The following is a 19579-nucleotide window of genomic DNA, read 5'->3' as shown; positions in this document are numbered from 1 at the left end:
ATCTTCACGCAAGTGCATCTCCGTTAGGGTGGTGGGAAGCAGTAAGAAAAGACAGTACAATTGTTCAGATGCAGCTTCACTGTTTATTTAGGGGATATAGGTACCATTTAAATCATCCTTTCTGCCTGTAAGGAGTTTTGATTTTGATTTCAGTACACCAAATTGCATGTGTGATGAGAACAGACAAAAATCCTTTGCACTTCATTATGTCAACCCTGCAGACCGCAATATAAGACACCTTTTTTTTATCCTGCAGTTAGAAAGAGTTGTTTTCTTTGTCATTTAATTATTTCACTTGCTTTCTGTCCATTTTATGGGTGTTGTGAAGATCGAGTAGTGAGAAATTTCATCAGCATGGGCACTGACATCGGTAACATCCTGACATTAATTTCACCTTTCTCTAGTCTATCCAAAACTGTTGAAAAAAAATGGCTTGGAGTTTCCCTTTTAACAGTTCTCAAAATTTCGTAGGCTAGCAACGTTAATAATTATTTCTGACCTATTAGGATGTTGCTACCTTGTTTTTCAATATCCACAATAAGCCTGGCACAGCGGTCACAAAGATTTAATTACATTTTTAATAACTTTATATTAACACCTAAATGAATGTGTCCTGTGTTTGTTTATGCTGTGTGTTTAACTGTAGTTTAAATTAAAGTTTTCTACCCTAACCATTAACTCATTAAGTTACGTATGTGGACGCTTAACTGAGATGTTTTTTTTTTCTGTAATGCTTTTCTAGATCCTGTAAAAGAGTACAATTGTGCTCCATGGCCAGAAGTTGAGGTTCTGATTAAGAAATGCCTTAAAGAAAACCCCCAAGAGCGTCCTACGTCTGCTAAGGTCAATTTTTCTTTTTTTTTTCTTGAGGTATAAAAGAACCTGTTCCATTAATCAAATTTGTGTCCGTATTTTCTGATACTTGATGATGTTCTTTTATTCTGTGTTTCTTTAGCATTAAAATTAAAATTGTGGAAAGATTTGCCACGTAAATGCAGATAAGCAGTCACTTCCACAGGCTTTATTGAAGATGACACTGAGGCTGTTGTTTCTCAATTACAGTATAACTGAAGACTGGAGATTGATAGTTAAATTGATTTCTTAAAAATATGTTTTACAGGAATATGGAGAATTGTTGGCTGCTACCTCCTCAAACTGTGACTGGCCCTCTTTGTGATGTCATGATCTGTCAGTGTCAGGAACCTTCTTTTAGTTTCAAAGTTTCATTGAGGAAGAACATGAAACAGACATAGCAAGATATCAGTAGATCCCTCTTAACAAGTACTTTAACTAGAGTGCTACATATAAACCTATACATCCCCGTAATAAGTAATCTACCCAACAGTTATAAAACATCTATTATTATTTAGTATTTATATAGCGCTGACATCTTTCGCAGGGCCGTACAGTGTATATAGTCTTGTCACTTAACTGTTCCTCAGATGAGCTCAAAATCTAATCCCTACATTTCAAAGTATATCGACAGCTCTCACATATCTTTTGGAGGTAGAGTTTGAGAAGTGGAAGTCCATCCATTATCTCATATACCAAATAAAAACTGATCAAAACGAAAACATAAATCATAACCTGGCTAAGACACTTTCTGGAAACCTTGGAAATCCCTGGAAACTATTGTTTACACTCTTTACAAATCTGTCATCTCTTACAAGCCTCTTTGAACCTTTTTGGACTCTTTTTAAGCTACGTTCTGCTGTAACACATAATTTATTTTCGGTTTTCAAATCTACAGTAATAAGTTTGAATATGTTCTGAAAGCTTAGGTCTATTTTCAGTGTGATCTAAAATCTAATAATAAGCGCATGGTGTCTGAATCCAGAAGCACTATGGATGTTTCACATCATGACTCTCTACAGTTAGAACATCGAGAGAATGATTTGCTAAAGATGGAAAATAGATGACAATGTAAGATATACAGCAAACCTGGACTGGATTAATTGAAAATATCTGCTATCGAGTGGGAATACCCTCGCCTGGGTCATATCAGAATAGAGCAAAGACTAATAAAATGAATTTGTCCTGTTGCAGTTCAATTATATACCTATTGCTAGAATTTAGCACTAAGAAAGACAGTACAGCTGTTGTTTTCTCTCTGTGGATGCAGCAAATGGCTACAGTTGCACAACCTTTATATGGCATTCTTTAAGCCAAATACTTTTTTTGTTTTGTTTTAATACTCTAATTCCCTATAAACTAAACAAGTCTTGCCCACAGCTTTTCAGAGAGCCTTGGCACTCAGTCCCAGGTAGCAGGGGCTTATGGGAGCTCAGTCTTGGCAGGAGGAGGAGGAGATTACTAGCCATTGATTTCAGAGGCAGAGGGGAGGAGGGAGAAGGAGAGGAAACTGAATTTACACACAAGGAAGCTGATAGCATCTCAGGCCTGTGACAATGTGCTAAAGAGAACATGGCTGCCCTCATTGTATTACAGCAATAAATAATCATAAACTTTTAAAGCTGTTTGCAGCTAGGTTTGCTGTGTAAACTATCTAAACTTTAGATAAGATATATAGACAAGTTATTTGTTATAGCTACCTTTTCATCTCGGATCCGCTTTAACAAATTGCATGCATGTTGCATAAAATGTGACTGGCCCTTTGTATTATATTATAATACTATATATAGGAGCATGGGTTTTAAAACATGAATATGCATAGAACTGTTTAGATTGATTTAAGAAATACTAAACATTTGCTGCATTTCAGTTGGCATGTTTAGGGCCTTAACCACTTCACCACTGAGGGGTTTTACCCCCTGACCACAAGAGCAATTTTCACCTTTCAGTGCTCCTTCCATTCATTTGTCTATAACTTTATCATTACTTATCACAATGAAATGAACTATATCTTGTTTTTTCCGCCACCAATTAGGCTTTCTTTAGGTGGGACATTATGCCAAGAATTATTTTATTCTAAATGTGTTTTAGTGGGAAAATAGGAAAAATGTGGGAAAAAAATATTTTTCAGTTTTTGGCCATTATAGTTTTAAAATAATGCATGCTACTGTAATTAAAACCCATGAAATGTATTTGCCCTTTTGTCCCGGTTATAAAACAGTTTAAATTATGTCCCTATCACAATGTTTGGCGCCAATATTTTATTTGGAAATAAAGGTGCATTTTTTTCAGTTTTGCGTCCATCCCTAATTACAAGCCCATAGTTTATAAAGTAACAGTGTTGTACCCTCCTGACATAAATATTTAAAAAGTTCAGTCCCTAAGGTGACTATTTATGTATTTTTTTTTATTGTAAATTTTTTAATTTTTTTTATTACAAAAAAAAAAATGGGGAGTGTGGGAGGTAATGAGTTAATTTTTTGTGTATAACTAATTCATTTGTATGTGAAAAATGTTTAGGGTGTAGTTTTACTATTTGGCCACAAGATGGCACCAGTAACTTTTTGTTTAATGCGACCTCCAAGCGTCCTTCTGGACGCTTGGAGGAAGTAGTAGGAGGCTGGGTAAGTTTTTTTTTTTTCACAATGATCGCGCTGCTTAGCGGAAAAGCAGCGGTTCATTGCGGGGCTTAGATCAACGAACGGGAGTGGATTTTCCCGTTCATTGATCTCTGGACGAGCGGCCGGCGGCGTGTTTACCCGTGGGAATGCGCGCTAGAGCGAGCGGGAGCGCGGAAAGTACGGATTTCTCCGTCCCTGGGGGTTAAAGGATGGAAAAAGGGACGGAGAAATTCGTACGGGCGGGGGTAAAGTGGTTAATCAGCGGTTGATCTGGCACAATACTTTGTTGAATCTCAGACCATTACTTTCTACTTTAGCTTCTGTAAAAGGGTTTTTACAATGTTAAAAAAATCAGACTATACACCTGAGTATTATATAGTGAATATATGAAAAAAACCACATATGGGGAGTTAATGGATGTGCATTGTCCAGAAAATATTTAGGTATGCAGGGTGGGGGTTCTTTAATTGCCTAATATGTTAATGCTCTGCAAAATGACATTCTCTTTATTGATGGTTATTGCTGGAAAAATGTACCTACTAGCATCACTGACTGTCCTGAAACGACAGTTTTTTTATGCAACCAATCATTCAACACTCAATGTGGAACACTCGGATAAAGTAACTTACGGTATGTATTTTAAGTAGAGAGGGGAAGAGTCCACCACGTTAAGTGCAAGGAGGCGTCTTACACACAATGGTAACCTAGGAGTTTGACAAAAGGGGAATGGGGTTGGATTTAGGCATTTACAGGTGGCCAGAAAGCATGAGAACATATATACCATACCATATATATCAGTGGGAACATTAGAGAAAACACCTACCCTGCTCTCTGTTTCATTCTTCACTGCTCAGCTTGCCTGTTATCAGCCCTGATAAAATCCCAGACTGAGCATTCAGTCTGGCTTTGCTCAGGAATCATTATAGCTGAGTCATAGCAGAGCCAGAAGGGGGCAGGCTTGGGCTTGAAAAGACATCAGAGAAGACAGACTCGGCTATAATGATTCCTGAGCAAAGCCAGACTGAATGCTCAGTCGGGGATTTTATCAGGGCTGATAACAAGCAGGCTGAGCAGTGAAGAATGAAACAGATCAGGGCAGGTGTTTTCTCTAATGTTTCCACTGATATATATGGTAAAATACACGAGGGTGCTTCGTCTCTGGTTCGTTTTATATATATGTTACGGCCAGAACCCGAAGTGTGGCCACTTCTAGTTCTGGCCGGCCACTTCGGGCTCTGGCCGGCCAATGTGCGAAGTGGCCGCAGCGCAGCGGCCAATGTTAGAAATGGAATGTTACGCCGTCTCGCTGCGGCCAAATTGATGACAAGTTGCTTAATTTAATGAAATATAGCCGGCGGCAATGTAATAGATGAAGCCGCCGGCTTTCGCACTGCCGCCTCCTCTCCCCCCTCCAATAAATACAATAAGTAGCAGCCTGCGGGGACACGTGTGTCCCGAGAGTCGTTCGTCGCGGCAGGGGAATCCTGCCGTTCCTGCAGAGCGGGTGCTGGCAGAAGCAATGTCTGCAGCCTCCCCGCTCTGCTGCCCCTGCCGCGACGAACGACTCTCCGGCTGCATGTCCCCGCCAGCTGCTACTTATTGTATGGGAGGCGGGGAGAGGAGAGAGGCGGGGGAGGAGAGAGGCAGTGCGAAAGCCGGTGGCTTCATCTATTACATTGTCGCCGGCTATATTTCATTAAATTATGCAAGTTGTCATCAATTTGGCCGCAGCGAGACGGCGTAACATTCCATTTCTAACATTGGCCGCTGCGCTGCGGCCACTTCGCACATTGGCCGGCCAGAACCCGAAGTGGCCGGCCAGAACTAGAAGTGGCCACACTACGGGTTCTGGCCGTAACATATACAAAGACCTACATACACAAGAAACACAGACACAGAGATACGATGAGCATGCACACACACAAACTCCCCGGATCTACAGATTTAGAAACAGACATCAAGCCACCCCCCAAATCTGTACTACTGATGTTCTTATTTCTCCTTGGCTTAAAAAAAAAAAATCATACATTTTTTTTTCTGTAAAATTTGCTGCTCTCCTCTTTCGATTTCCAAACATCTGCTTGCTCTCTCCCTATTAAGTTACGTTACCGGGTAGGACTCATAATCTGTCAGGATGTATGGCTTCAGACTGTTAGGGAACGAGGTAGGAAAGGGACAGGAGGCTAGAGCAGGCAGTTGGATGGTTTTAGAGGGTATATGAACTGGTGCCGCAAGGATTTTTTGTTGGAAAGCTGCAACTTTGCTTTAAATACAAAAAAGAAAAAAAAAATCTGTGCTGAGCTTAGGCCATTCTTGGGAAGTATCCGCATCTGATTTGGTAGTTCAGGATAGAGGAAGTGATGGCATCTTTTACTAAAAGAAATAAATCTGTGATGCAAGATGCTGCTGGCTCATTCATCCTACTAATGTCTATGTAAAATTGGAATATCAGTTTAGAGTAGACAAGACAGGTTTTAAAGTTTAACCCCACCTTCAGTATACTCAAAGTTAGTGTCAGGGAAACTGTCTATATCAGGGATGTCAAATTGGTCCTTCGAGGGCCGAGGTCCTCACACATTTTTGACATAGCTCAAATTAATTGATTGATCTGAATCAGGAAAAGATGTGGTCCATCAGGTAGAACACATTCCTCTCTTTCTCAGTCCATCCTAAACACTGGCATGGATCTGGCCCTCCAGGCCTGGAGTTCGACACCTGTGCTCTATATGCTATAATCTATTGCATTTACTTACCCGCTTGGCCACTCTATGCCATTTAAGGAGAAATCCTCACCCCCATTCAGAAAAGGCGCCTCGGTGCTTTTCTGAAGGCTGTGTTACCTCTTCCGCAACCCAACCTCCAGCACTGTAGCCAGCCCCCAGCTCTGTGGAGGCGACTTAGTCGTGCAAGATTACCTCTCTCCTCAAAGCGGAATCTTGCGCAATTATGCCCTGGCTACAGAGATAGGGGCTGGCTACTGAGCCGGAGGCTGGGTTGGTGAAAAGGTAACACAGCCTTCAGAAAAACACAGAGGAGCCTTTTCCTACGGGGGCAACAAATATTATGCAGAGATAGTATCCCTGACACTAACTTTGAGTACACTTAAGGTGCCCTTCAAAGGGATATATAATATTCCAACCTACATGCTGTGATGTATGTATGTGTCATGGCAGCGCTCATGTATGTATGACCTTGTCCCAGCTTTTTACATGTCTGTTTAATGTTGTGATCATGGCATGATTTCTATCTGTAATTTGATGATCTGTGTTATCAGCACTTAGAGGAAACCAGGAGTGGTTTCCTAGCCCTTATTTAATCTGGGGCTTCCCCCAGCCCCATGAGCATCGGGGCCTCCTTCGCTGTCCTAGGGTCCCACGTTCTGCCACTATAACTCCCAGTAATCCGGGCAGTCGTGGCCTTCTGCACATGTGCGGCTCGTACTGAGCCGCGCATGCGCAGAAGGCCACGATTGGTGGCAACTGACCGGATTACCGGGAGCGAGGGAAGCCCCGGTGCTCATGAGGCTGGAGTAAGCCCCAGGTAAATATAAATAGTGGCCAGTGTACCATCTCTGGTACACTTTAAAGCTTCACTGTGAATTATTGTGAGCTGAAAAAGGCTCGGCCTACCTTTCCATCAACTAATTAGGTTGAATTTCTTTAAAAAAAAAAAATCATACCCTTTATTTTTTTTCTGCAAAATCTATACAAGTGTGGTGCACTGCAAATGCAGTGGGTAGTGTAGGATAAACAATGGCAAATCACATGTATTTGCGATTTTAAAAACATTCTATTTGACAACCATGCATTCACAAAATGTGTGTAGTGTGAAAGAGCCCTAAATGGATATATCCTGGTTTCATTTTAATTACTATTTTTGTTTGAGAAGTCTTGTTTGCTGAATGTAGTAGTTGTTGGTTTTGGCATGAGAAGCGTGTTATCAGGAAGTCTACAAGGAACTTAACAGTATCCATTTTACACTTCTCTAATGTTTACTTTACTTTTGAAAGTTGTAAGTTAGGGATTTATTTTTTTTTTAGGATAATCTGTCTTGCCTTGTACAAAATTCAGTATTGATTGTTTTTGAAAATAGACAATGCCTTCATGTGACATTGGTTCTGAGCAAAGTAAATGCAATGTAATTACTTCTACCAACCTACAATTGTGCATGGGTCCAATAAAAGTCTACGGAAAACTTCATATAAAATTCATATAACAGAGATGACACAGAGAGGAACAGTGAAGACACATGGAACAGAAATGGCACAGTGATCCGACTTAAGAACGAATTTAGGTTAAGAAGGAACCTACAGTCCCTATCTTTTTTGTTAACCTGGGACTAAAAAAATGGTGTTCCAATCCAGGGCCATTTCTAGCCTTTATGGCACCCCAGGCAAGAACAAGTAGTCCTGTGTCAAAACACACACACCAGAATTTAAGCCATGTGCCATATAAGGTGGATGCATAATACAGCGAGCAAACAATGCGCCGATCCTGTCGCATTTTGTTGCACACCCTCTTCAGAGTATAGTGCAGCAGAAGCTGTGCTCTCACCTCTCCGCGGGATTGCCTGGCTTTTCTTACCGCATGTAGCGTGACTACACACCACATGAAGAAAGTGAAATGCTGTCACTAGAGGGAGCAGAAGACTGACATGATGATTGCACAGCGCTAGACTACATTGGGGAGATGAGAGCACAGCTTCTGCTGTGCTATACTCTGCATTTTACGCTGTAGGCACAGAGGTTTGCAGAGGGGGACACAGGGAGGCACAGTTGCACAGAGGGATGCACAGAGCAGCAGAGGTGGCACATGGGTACAGAAAGAGGCACAGGAAGACAGAAGAAGTCACAAAGGGGGACAGAATGCAGCACAGGGAGACTGAAGGAGGCACAAAGGGGGGGGGGGCAGAGGCAGGCGCAAAGTGGGACAGAGGAAGGCATAGAGGGACACAGGGGAGAAGAAGTGGCACAGGGGGGCTGAAGGAGGCACACAAGGGGACAGATAGAGGCACAGAGGTTGCACAAAATGACAGAACGTGGCACAGGGAGATAGAGGAAGGCACAGGGGGGCAGAGGAACACAGTGGAGGCTGCATGCACTATACGGACCTTGTGATGTCTGCTGTCCAGGGGCTGGCGATGCAGCTGCTCTTTAGGATAGCAGAAGCAGGTGATTGAATACCTGTGGGGGTGGGGCTTCGCTCAGGGGCAGGGTTCCATTTAGGAGTGGAGATTATTCAGTGGATGTTGCGCCCCATAGGACCACCGGTACTCCAGGCAATGGCCTGGAAGGCTTTTGGTTAATAACAGCCCTGTTCCAAACTGATAAAACCTTTACTTCATTTCTTTGGAGACAGATTACACATGCATATTTTTGTTTAGTTTACATTATTTTGAACTCGTTCACATTAAGTTTAAAGAGGAACTCCAGCCTAAACAAACATACTGTCATTAAGTTACATTAGTTATGTTAATTAAAATATATAGTGTGGGTAAGAGATTATATTACCTGTTTTAAAAAAAACAGGCAAATAATTGATTTCATGATGGCAGCCATCTTTTTGGTTGAAAGGAGGTGACAGGGAGCATGAGACACAGTTCCAACTGTCCTGTGTCCTGAGCACCTCTCCCAGTTGCTAGTCAACGTGAATAACAACATAGGAAATCCCATCATGCTCTGCACAGCATCAGGGAAAAAAAGCCTGTGATTTTTTTTCTTTGATGGGTGGAGCTTAGCTAAGAATTCAGCTAAAAATGATGCTTTGGTAAGAAAAACAAAGTTCTGATGCTGTGAAACTGTTAAAGAAACACCAAGCCTTTTCAGTTCTGCTGAGTAGATTTTTAGTCCGGAGGTTCACTTTAATTTTATGCATTGTTCTTTAAGTTTAGAGACCAGGAGATCTGAGCCCTCAATTACTGTATTTTTTTACAGGTATATGACATTTTAAACTCTGCAGAACTTATTTGTCTGATGAGAAACTTTGTGGTACCAAGTCCTCTTACAGCTGAGTGCATTGTGGCGACAAGTCATGGTTTTAAGAACCCCACAGTCTGGATTGGAAGCGGTAGTACTGATAAAGGACAGATTTCCTCATTGAATTTAATAAAAGGTGGACATACATCTCAGGTAAGTATGACAATTTGTAGGCTTTTAAAACAGGAATCTGATGCACATTTCTTCCTTGTTTTGCAAAGAAACCATGCAAGTAGTTAATTAGTCTAATTATTTTGTGTAACTTATGAAGACCGGTAGTAAGCTCTGAAGGCACATTGAGAGCTACCATTTTTGATCATCTTTTTAAAAATGCCAGATGTCTCTGGCCTCACACACCTGCAGAATACATGCAGTGACTCAAAGGGGTTGATTTATGAATTTTGGAAAATGTGATTGATTAAAATTGGGCTGGATTTTTTAATTTGTACATCTTATGGCAAACCGTTACATTCCTTGCTTGGGTCTTATCAAATCATGGTGCAGTTGATGAGAAGTTAGTAAACTATAATTTTTACAGTTCCTCTTTATTAATCAGTCTGGGCTTTCTGTATCACCTTTGTTTACTAGCATTCTCCAGAATTATTAAGTATGGTGAAAGACTATTCCTTCATTTGAAGCGACTATGTTAAATCAGTGTTCTCCCCAGAATTTTTTTCCAGCCGAGTGGCATGAAAAAGTTGCCGGGTGTGGTACGAGGGGAGAATACAGGGTCGGTGCAACTCTGCTTACAGCATAGGAGGAGGATGAGGAGGCGAGCTGATGACAGCCAGGTGCTCACCAAAATTAGCTACGTGGAGCACCCAGCTAAAAGAGCCTGGGTAGAACACAGTTAGATGGTGCTTTTAGATGTGTGCCCCTTTGTTTTTTTTTTCTATTGTTGGTTATTTACAATTTTTCTGACAGTAGATTTCCTCATAGATGACCTGAAGTAAAGGATTATGGAAGTTTCCATCTCCAGTTTAAAAAAATTCTATTACCTGGCTGTTATGCTGATGTTTTTTAATTTAAACAATACTCAAATCCAAACTAAAGACTGTTCTTTTAATTACCTGGGGCTTCTCCTAACCCCTGTAGTCTTGTAGGTCCCTCGCTGTGTTCCCATCCCTCCTCCGTGATCGGTTTTGTGGCCTGGTAAAGTGCACGGCTTGGCTGAGTTCCATACTACTGTGCATACGCTGGCTCGGTGGTGCGCCTCCTTGTTTGCTCTCCCATAGTAGGGAGCATTCTGCTCATGCGTAGTTACAAGTCTTAATATACTGCGCATGCAGTGGGGGCACACCGCTGGGCCAGCGTGTGTGCAACTTGGCCAAGCCAGACAGTGGATCAAGGAGTAGAACTGGGAAGATAGTGAGAAATCTACAAGACTACATGGGTTGGAAGATGTTCCAGTAAGTAAAAGAACAATCTTTGGTTTCATCTGCGGTATCCTTTAAATACTTTGAGTCATTTTCAAAGCACAAACGTGTAACCTGTGCGTGCCAACACCAAGTCAGAACACTGATCTCCCTACTGGTTCAGCCTCAGAAGATGGAAGAGGCAGAAGATCAGTTGACAGCCTGGCAAATATTATTTTTAAAGGAAAGCCAGCAATGGCATCCCTCAGATCTTTCTCAGTTCAGGGACCCATTACTGAATCCAAGCACAGGTAGATAACCGTTTAGTAGCAGCATTTGACTAATCTATGGAGTTAGCCATCAGTTTAGGTAGGCAATTTTGAATCAAGATGATACCATTTATTGGCTAACTTTGTAAGTTTACAAGTAAAGCTTTGTACACACATACATGGACTATTACCTGCAGGGATCAAGATTTGAGTAGTATACAGGCACATTTGTTGTGATGAAGGGGAGGAGAGACAACACATTGTGTATAGCAGAACAGAAGGTTTGGTCTGGTCCTTACCCCAACTCATTTTCCTTTTCTTCCTCCTGCACATATGGGATTTGCCAATATGAATGGTCAATGAGATGCAATAATTCCGAGCTGATGCACAATTTAATTTAGCTTCAAAATGGAATGAAACCAAGGTGGGATTCAATTGGTCCATTGCCAAGATGCATATATTTGCCTAAAAATTCACAGAATTCTGCATCAAATCAGAATTATTTGCATCTCATTTACCATGCCTATACACCAACCCACCTTCTCCCCTGATACCCTTACACCAGTGCAGAATCAAAGTGCTAGAAGAGTCAGTCCTGGCCATTTTAAATCAAATCAGCTTAATAATTAGTTCAAAATGTATTAGTAGTTTATAAGAATGCATACGTACACGTGTTGATGGGGCAAGGCAAGAAATCAAAACAAATATGGGAGCCATCCCTTTTGTGGGCTCCTGGTGTTTGTGGTTAATCTACTGCTGTAAAGTTGGGGGAGGTACTGGATAGATTAGTAAAGTGTGTCTCATCCTCTTGTTTCCCCATTGATAAGCAGGTGTTGGCCTGGAACCTCCCCCTTCTGAAGATTTTACATGCTAGTTGATGGTAATGGGTATCATTTTTTTAATGTGCATGCAACCACTTTTAGAGTTATAATTAAGTCTCTTTCTGCATTGCTTGCAGGAGTTTTCGGACAGCAGAATCTTGTGTCTTGCACTAGTGACTGTACATGGTGAAAGAGAACAATGGATCTTGGCAGGCATGCAGTCTGGAGATATACTGGCTGCACAAGTTGAAAATCTGAAAATAAAGCATCACCTTCACAAAATGCCAGACTCTGTTACCTGCTTGTTATTTACCTGTGTTTTGAAGCAGAGGTATATTACCGTATATATATACGCACAGTATTATTTTTTATCTATATAGCACAAACGTCTTTCATAGCACTGTACATAGTACAAAGCACATAGTGGGGAGCATGTATACAATTAGGGCATCCAGCAATACAAATACCTGCATTATTGATGTGTGGTTTGAGACCTCACCAATACTGGTGTGTGTTCATATGATGACTTGCATCAGAATCAGACTAGGAGAAGGTATCTGTTATTGCTATCTTCAAATGGTGTAGCATTTAATGGAAAACAATAGTTTTCATGTTGACGGTACCACCAATATTAATCTAAATGTTAAGTAAGTCCATATAGTGAATTATTTGACATCTGCAGAAAATATATTTAGAAACTGTCATTTGGCAACGCCTTTTTGAGTCTCTGAATATCGAATTTAGTATAATCTGCCAAAGATCATGGCTAACATTATCAAACCACACATCCCGGAAAGCACTGACTAGTTGATGGACAGGCCTCCATAATATTTTAAAGTGGAACTATAGTGTGGCATAAGCATGCAATTAAAACCATGTCTTCAAAATCCACTTTGCTTAATTAGTTATACTTTCTGCTTTTGACCTTAAAGTAATTAAATCTGTTTCCCTTGTCAGAGCAGCTAATGTGGAAGTAGTGCATGATTCAATACTGTTCAGTCAGACCAATCTTGGAAATACTATTTCAATCACTTTAAAGCTAGACATCATCAGCTAGGATGATTGGACATATTGGAACATCTTTAAGCTGACCGTACATAATGGATTTCTATGTGCAGACAGGCAAGAAAGGAGTGACCGCATAGAGTTGCATATCATTGAGCTGTATATTGATTAAATGGGATTAAAGTGAATCCGAGGTGGAAATAAACTGTTGAGATAAACAATTGTATTTAGCCTCCTGCTCCTAAATATTACTTTTTTTTATAGAATCCCATTGTTTTATTTTGTTTATAAACATTTACAAATTAAATTGTCTCTGTTCAATGACAGCCTATTAGATGCTCCAGAGTTAAATTACATGAACTATTGACCTTTTTCTATCCCCTGCTCCCAGAAGTAGTATTCTGCCAGGAAACTTTTATCACTTATAATTTGCTTATCAGTGAGGTTTACTATATTCCCAACAAAGTACTGACAAGACAGAAGCTGTCATTGCATGCCTGAGAGTAAGCTATTTCAGACAGTAAAATAAAATAAACAAACAGCCTGGTAATCAATATGCTTTGCACTGTACTTACACATGTTCATCTCATCATGTCACATGTCACGTCTGGTACACCGTAATGCTTAGTGGATTCCTGCTGAAATCCTATTGAATTTGAGTTTGCAGTGTGGTGTAGGAACCATTCACTATCTGCGCAAGGAGGGATCAATCTGCATGGTTTATGGCTTAACTTGCACAAAGGGGCTCCCTGCAATACAGTTGCCTCTTATCTTCTGCAGTTAGATATAAACCAACAAACTCCAGCAGCCCTTCAAGTTCACAAAGCTCAGTACTACACAAGACTCTCATCACACTGTGAAACTAGAGCTATGTACACAAGCAAGATGGAGCTCAGTTGATAATCCAATGTGTGCACAAGTGTCTCTTGAGAATGTTTAAAGATTCAGCACACCAGATTGTGTAAAAACCAAGCTCATTGTTCCCACATTACCCCACTCACCAAAGCTGTTCCATTGCATACCACCTCCCTTGTACAACGTGTTACAATATAGCTGATTTATTGGAGCAGAGGAGGACATTTTGACAGTTTTACATTAATGGATATGGCAAAATATATTCTATGCCTATATGGTGTCTATCCAGCGAGTATTTATATTTTCTGGTGATTTGTTTTAAGTAACACGTTTTTCTCATTGTAGAGTATATATTAAATTGTAGTGTATATTTGTGGCATGTTGGGCTTGATGTGTTTACAAACTAATCTTTGTTTTTTTAGCCAGAAGAAGTTTTTCTTGTTTGTTGGTACAGCAAATGGTCATATTGCAGTATTTGAGGACACTGCCATAAAGGTAAATACAGTATGCTCAAGCATTGGCACAAAACAATAACACATAGCTCTTCAATATATATCAGGGTCTTTAATAGACCTTTCAACATTTATCCTGTTCTATGCAAGTTCACTCTTTTTGAACATTCAAATCTTATCAGAGATTTAATGAGCACTGAAAAGCTGTGATCAGCTTATAAAATGAAATGTCCTGAATTCCACATGCAGGGTGTCCTAAGTTTAAAGTTGTGCAGCAAGACGGGTTTGTTTAAATCAAATTTTCCATAATCAAACAATGGTTTTTCTTTGAAAATTTGGATCCAGTTACAGTCTATAAGGGTGAGCCAAAGACCTTTTTTTCTGCAAAGTTACCTAACTGTAGCTAACTGTAGTGCTAATGGTTGCAATGGTGCAATCAGAATTGATCAACGTTTCTACAGAAATGTTATCAAACATTTTCTGGTACAAGGTGGTAAACCAGTACAATTGATATCTGTAAGATATTGATTTACCTTGTCTATGAGAAATTGTACATTGTATGGCTAGCATAAAGGTGCCTATACACATCCAATTTTAATTGACAAATTTGGCAACTTCCCTGCAATATGAGCGCTTACCTACACAATTTGTTCATAGTACAGGTAGCCCCCGGTTAACGAACGAGATAAGGACTGTAGGTTCGTTCTTAACCTGAATCTGTTCTTAAGTCGGAACACTGTGCCATCTCTGTCCCCTGTATCTCCTCTATGCCCCCCCTGTGCCTCCAGTGTCCCCCTTTGTGTCACCTCTGCCCTCTGTACCTGCTTATACAAGTTTAAAAGCCTTTTTTTTAATTTTTCAAAATCGATTTTTTCAAAAACTTCAAGTCCAATTAAAATAAATAAAAAATGGCTTGTTCCCATGGAAACGCAGAATCCATGCTGTTCGTATCGGCGGGTCGTTCGTAAGTCGGGAACTACCTGTATTCAGGATCTGTTTGGCCAATCAAAAAGGTGTGTGCACAGCTTACCAATACAGATAAACTTAGATCAGATTATACTGAAGAGCGGTGTAATATGCTGCCAGTACGGGTCCAAACCACAGGTTAGGTCTATGCAAAGCAGCAAATATAGTGAATTTCTGTGACTGGTGCACAGGTATGGAAGTTCATGAGAGATAACAACTACAGGTCTTAAGTATTACTGCATGGTGTGATTTGCCTTCTTAATACAGAAGTAAACTTGCTGTTTTAAGAAGGCAAACCACACCAAGCATTGCTTTTTAGTAAGGGCTTTTCGGTTTCTTTTAGTCACCTATACGTTCCTAGTGGTTTGGGTCACCCCTAGCTGCTTTGTTATTCTGTATTACTGCATCTTTCTGTTCTGAAACACATATAGAATGAAATTCCCTTGTATTGTTTTATCTTATGGTGAGGATTTGAAGGTGGCCATGTGCACGTTCAAATACCATACAGTGCTGTGAAAAACTATTTGCCCCCTTCCTGATTTCTTATTCTTTTACATGTTTGTCACACTTAAATGTTTCTGCTCATCAACAACCGTTAACTATTAGTCAAAGATAACATAATTGAACACAAAATGCAGTTTTAAATAATGGTTTTTATTATTTAGTGAGAAAAAAAACTCCAAATCTACATGGCCCTGTGTGAAAAAGTGATTGCCCCGCTTGTTAAAAAAATAACTTAGCTGTAGTTTATCACACCTGAGTTCAATTTCTGTAGTCACCCCCAGGCCCGATTACTGCCACACCTGTTTCAATCAAGAAATCACTTAAATAGGAGCTATCTTACACAGAGAAGTAGACCAAAAGCACCTCAAAAGCTAGACATCATGCCAAGATCCAAAGAAATTCAGAAACAAATGAGAACAAATGTAATTGAGATCTATCAGTCTGGTAAAGATTATAAAGCCATTTCTAAAGCTTTGGGACTCCAGCGAACCACAGTGAGTCATTATCCACAAATAGCAAAAACATGGAACAGTGATGAACCTTCCCAGGAGTGGCCGGCCAGCCAAAATTACCCCAAGAGCGCAGAGAAAACTCATCCGAGAGGCCACAAAAGACCCCAGGACAACATCTAAAGAACTGCAGGCCTCACTTGCCTCAATTACGGTCAGTGTTCACGACTCCACCATAAGAAAGAGACTGGGCAAAAACGGCCTGCATGGCAGATATCCAAGGCGCAAACCACTTTTAAGCAAAAAGAACATTAAGGCTCGTCTCAATTTTGTTAAAAAACATCTCAATGATTGCCAAGACTTTTGGGGAAATACCTTGTGGACCGACGAGCCAAAGGTTTAAATTTTTGGATGGTGCGTGTCCTGGTACATCTGGCGTACAAGTAACACAGCATTTCAGCAAAAGAACATCATACCAACAGTAAAATATGGTGGTGGTAGTGTGATGGTCTGGGGTTGTTTTGCTGCTTCAGGACCTGGAAGGCTTGCTGTGATAGATGGAACCATGAATTCTACTGTCTATCAAAACATCCTGAAGGGGAATGTCCGGCTATCTGTTCGTCAACTCAAGCTGAAGCGATCTTGGGTGTTGCAGCAGGACAATGACCCAAAACACACCAGCAAATCCACCTCTGAATGGCTGAAGAAAAACAAAATGAAGACTTTGGAGTGGCCTAGTCAAAGTCCTGACCTGAATCCTATTGAGATGTTGTGGCATGACCTTAAAGGGAACCAGAGACGAAGCACCCTTGTGTATTTTACCATGTATATCAGTAAGAACATTAGAGAAAACACTTACCATGCTCTCTGTTTCCTCCTCACTGCTAAAAGTGTCTGTTAACAGCAGTCACAAGAATCCCAGACTGAGCAATTAAATCTGGCTTTGCTGGGAATGATTATTGCTGAGTCATTATAGCAAAGCCACAAGGGGGCAGGCTTGGGCTTGAAATAACACCACAGAATACAGACTTAGCTATAATCTTTCTGTAGCAAAGCTAGACGGAGCAGCCTGACTTCTCAGTCGGGGATTCTTATCAGACGTGATAACAGTCAGATTACACAGAGAACAATGAAACAAAGGGCAGATTAGGTGTTTACTGTCATGTTCCCACTGATTTATAAGGTAAAATACAAGAGGGTGCTTCATCTCTGGTTCTCTTTAAAAAGGCGGTTCATGCTAGAAAACACTCAAATAAAGCTGAAGTACAACGATTCTGCAAAGATGAGTGGGCCAAAATTCCTCCAGAGCTCTGTAAAAGACTCGTTGCAAGTTATCGCAAACGCTTGATTGCAGTTATTGCTGCTAAGGGTGGCCCAACCAGTTATTAGGTTCAGGGGGCAATTTCTTTTTCACACAGGGCCATGTAGGTTTTGAGTTTTTTTTTCTCACTAAATAATAAAAACCATCATTTAAAACTGCATTTTGTGTTCAATTATGTTATCTTTGACTAATAGTTAACGGTTTTTGATGAGCAGAAACATTTAAGTGTGACAAACATGCAAAAGAATAAGAAATCAGGAAGGGGGCAAATAGTTTTTCACACCACAGTATATCCTCCGCTATAAGTCAATCATTTTAGGTCTTACTCTCTCAAAAAAAAAAGTATAGGAGTGGTCAAGTCAGATCTAAATTTCTTTTTGAATGAATGTAGAGTAAGCTGCAGAGGCCGCATTCTTTAAATGAACAAAGTCACCTGATTCCTGTTGAATCCGTGGGCAGGGATCCTGACATAACAGTTCTGGTCACTAAGAATGTCATAGCACATCCTGCAATAGTCCTCCACGTCCATTACCAACACCCCTTATCCAAAAGTTTTTTTTTTTTAGATTGCCATTCTTTTAGGCAAACTAATATTTTGCGAGGAATTTTAATAATTCCACTTTTTTCTAATGTGCTCCTCAATTAAAGAAAAAATAAGCCAAATGGGAGTTAGGGCTGGTGCACACCAAAACCCGCTAGCAGATCCGCAAAATGCTAGCAGATTTTTAAACGCTTTTTTTTATTTTTATGAGGCGTTTTGCTAGCGTTTTGCGGATTGCTGCTGCGGTTTTCAGTATAGTAGATTTCATATATTGTTACAGTAAAGCTGTTACTGAACAGCTTCTGTAACAAAAACGCCTGCAAAACCGCTCTGAAGTGCCGTTTTTCAGAGCGGTTTGCGTTTTTCCTATACTTAACATTGAGGCAGAAACGCATCCGCAATCCAAAAAATGCCTCACCCAGGCATTTTTCGTTTCCGCAAAACGCCTCCCGCTCTGGTGTGCACCACCCCATTGAGATACATTGACCAAGCAGATCCGCAGCCGCAAGCGGATCTGAAAACGCCCAAAAAGCCGCCCGGTGTGCACCAGCCCTTAAAGGAGAAAAGAGGGAATTGTGATTTAATTTGCAGGTTCCTGTTAATAATTGTGCTATGTAAGACTGATTGAACACCATCTCCCGTCATAGTTGGGTCATGCACTTCCTGCTTATTGGTTTCGACTATATTGATCTATTATCGGTGAAGTATTTTTTTCACTAAGGTTTCCATAGCTATTGGCTTACAGAGATTTCTTATACGTAAAAATTTAGTCCAGACAGGAATTTATATATAAGCCCCCCAAAAGTCTGTAGGGAGACTGTCTCTTAAATTCCAGATGTTGTAACATTTATTCAGTAAAGCAAGATTGATTAGGTTTTGGAAGTTTGGGAGATATTTGTTCATGTATTGCCAATTAAGACAGAGATGACCGCATAGGCCAAGGAAGTCTTTCTGTGTATCCAAAGATATTAAATATGACTTCTGTTATTTATCTGTGTTTAGAGTTTACTTGTGAATTGATTTAAGTTTGCATTTTTCTTTACAGTGCCAGGATGCAACTCCTATAAAAGTGCTTAATGTAGGCAATATCAGCACTCCAGTGATGTGCTTATGTGAATCGACATATTCATCTGAAAAGACTGCAGTTTGGGGAATATGTGGCACAAAAATCTTGTCTCTTTCGAGTGAATTTTCTGTTCAAACAAGTATTGAAACAAAAAATGCTGTGCTGTAAGTTTACAAACTGTGTCTGAAACGTTGTCTTCTGTCTTAAAACCTGGAGAGTGAATAGTTTATTTTTTGAGGAATATGGCATTTTAGGAAGGTAGTCACAGTGGAGCATAGTGGATAGCACTCTCCCCTTGCAGCTCTTGGTCACCGGTTCAAATCTCAGCCAGGGCATTATCTGCTAGGAGTTTGTATGTTTTTTCTATGTCTGTGTGGGATGCAGGAGGAAATTGTAGTGTCTGGAGGAAACCCAAAGACATACAGATAGGTTAACCACTTTAGGACCAGAGGTTTATACCCCTCTAGTGACCAGGCGATTTTTACAATTCAGCACTTCGCAACTTTAACATTTTATTGCTTGGTCATA

At 40.4% G+C, this 19579-nt stretch overlaps 1 protein-coding gene across 1 annotated transcript in view; it reads left to right on the top strand.

Annotated features, from left to right (window-relative positions):
* LRRK2 (leucine rich repeat kinase 2) overlaps positions 1–19579 on the top strand; it is a 202666-nt gene that overhangs the window by 172492 nt on the left and 10595 nt on the right. The window contains 5 exon segments of the mRNA XM_068276292.1: positions 743–843; positions 9406–9600; positions 12030–12223; positions 14175–14247; positions 19031–19215. Of these exon segments, the coding sequence (XP_068132393.1) occupies positions 743–843; positions 9406–9600; positions 12030–12223; positions 14175–14247; positions 19031–19215 (748 nt within the window).

The sequence above is a fragment of the Hyperolius riggenbachi genome, chromosome 3, assembly GCF_040937935.1.
Source record: "Hyperolius riggenbachi isolate aHypRig1 chromosome 3, aHypRig1.pri, whole genome shotgun sequence".
In the NCBI taxonomy this organism is placed as follows: Eukaryota; Metazoa; Chordata; class Amphibia; order Anura; family Hyperoliidae; genus Hyperolius; species Hyperolius riggenbachi.
The sequence above is the reverse complement of the archived record's forward strand: the minus strand, read 5'-3'. Positions and strand labels throughout refer to the sequence as shown.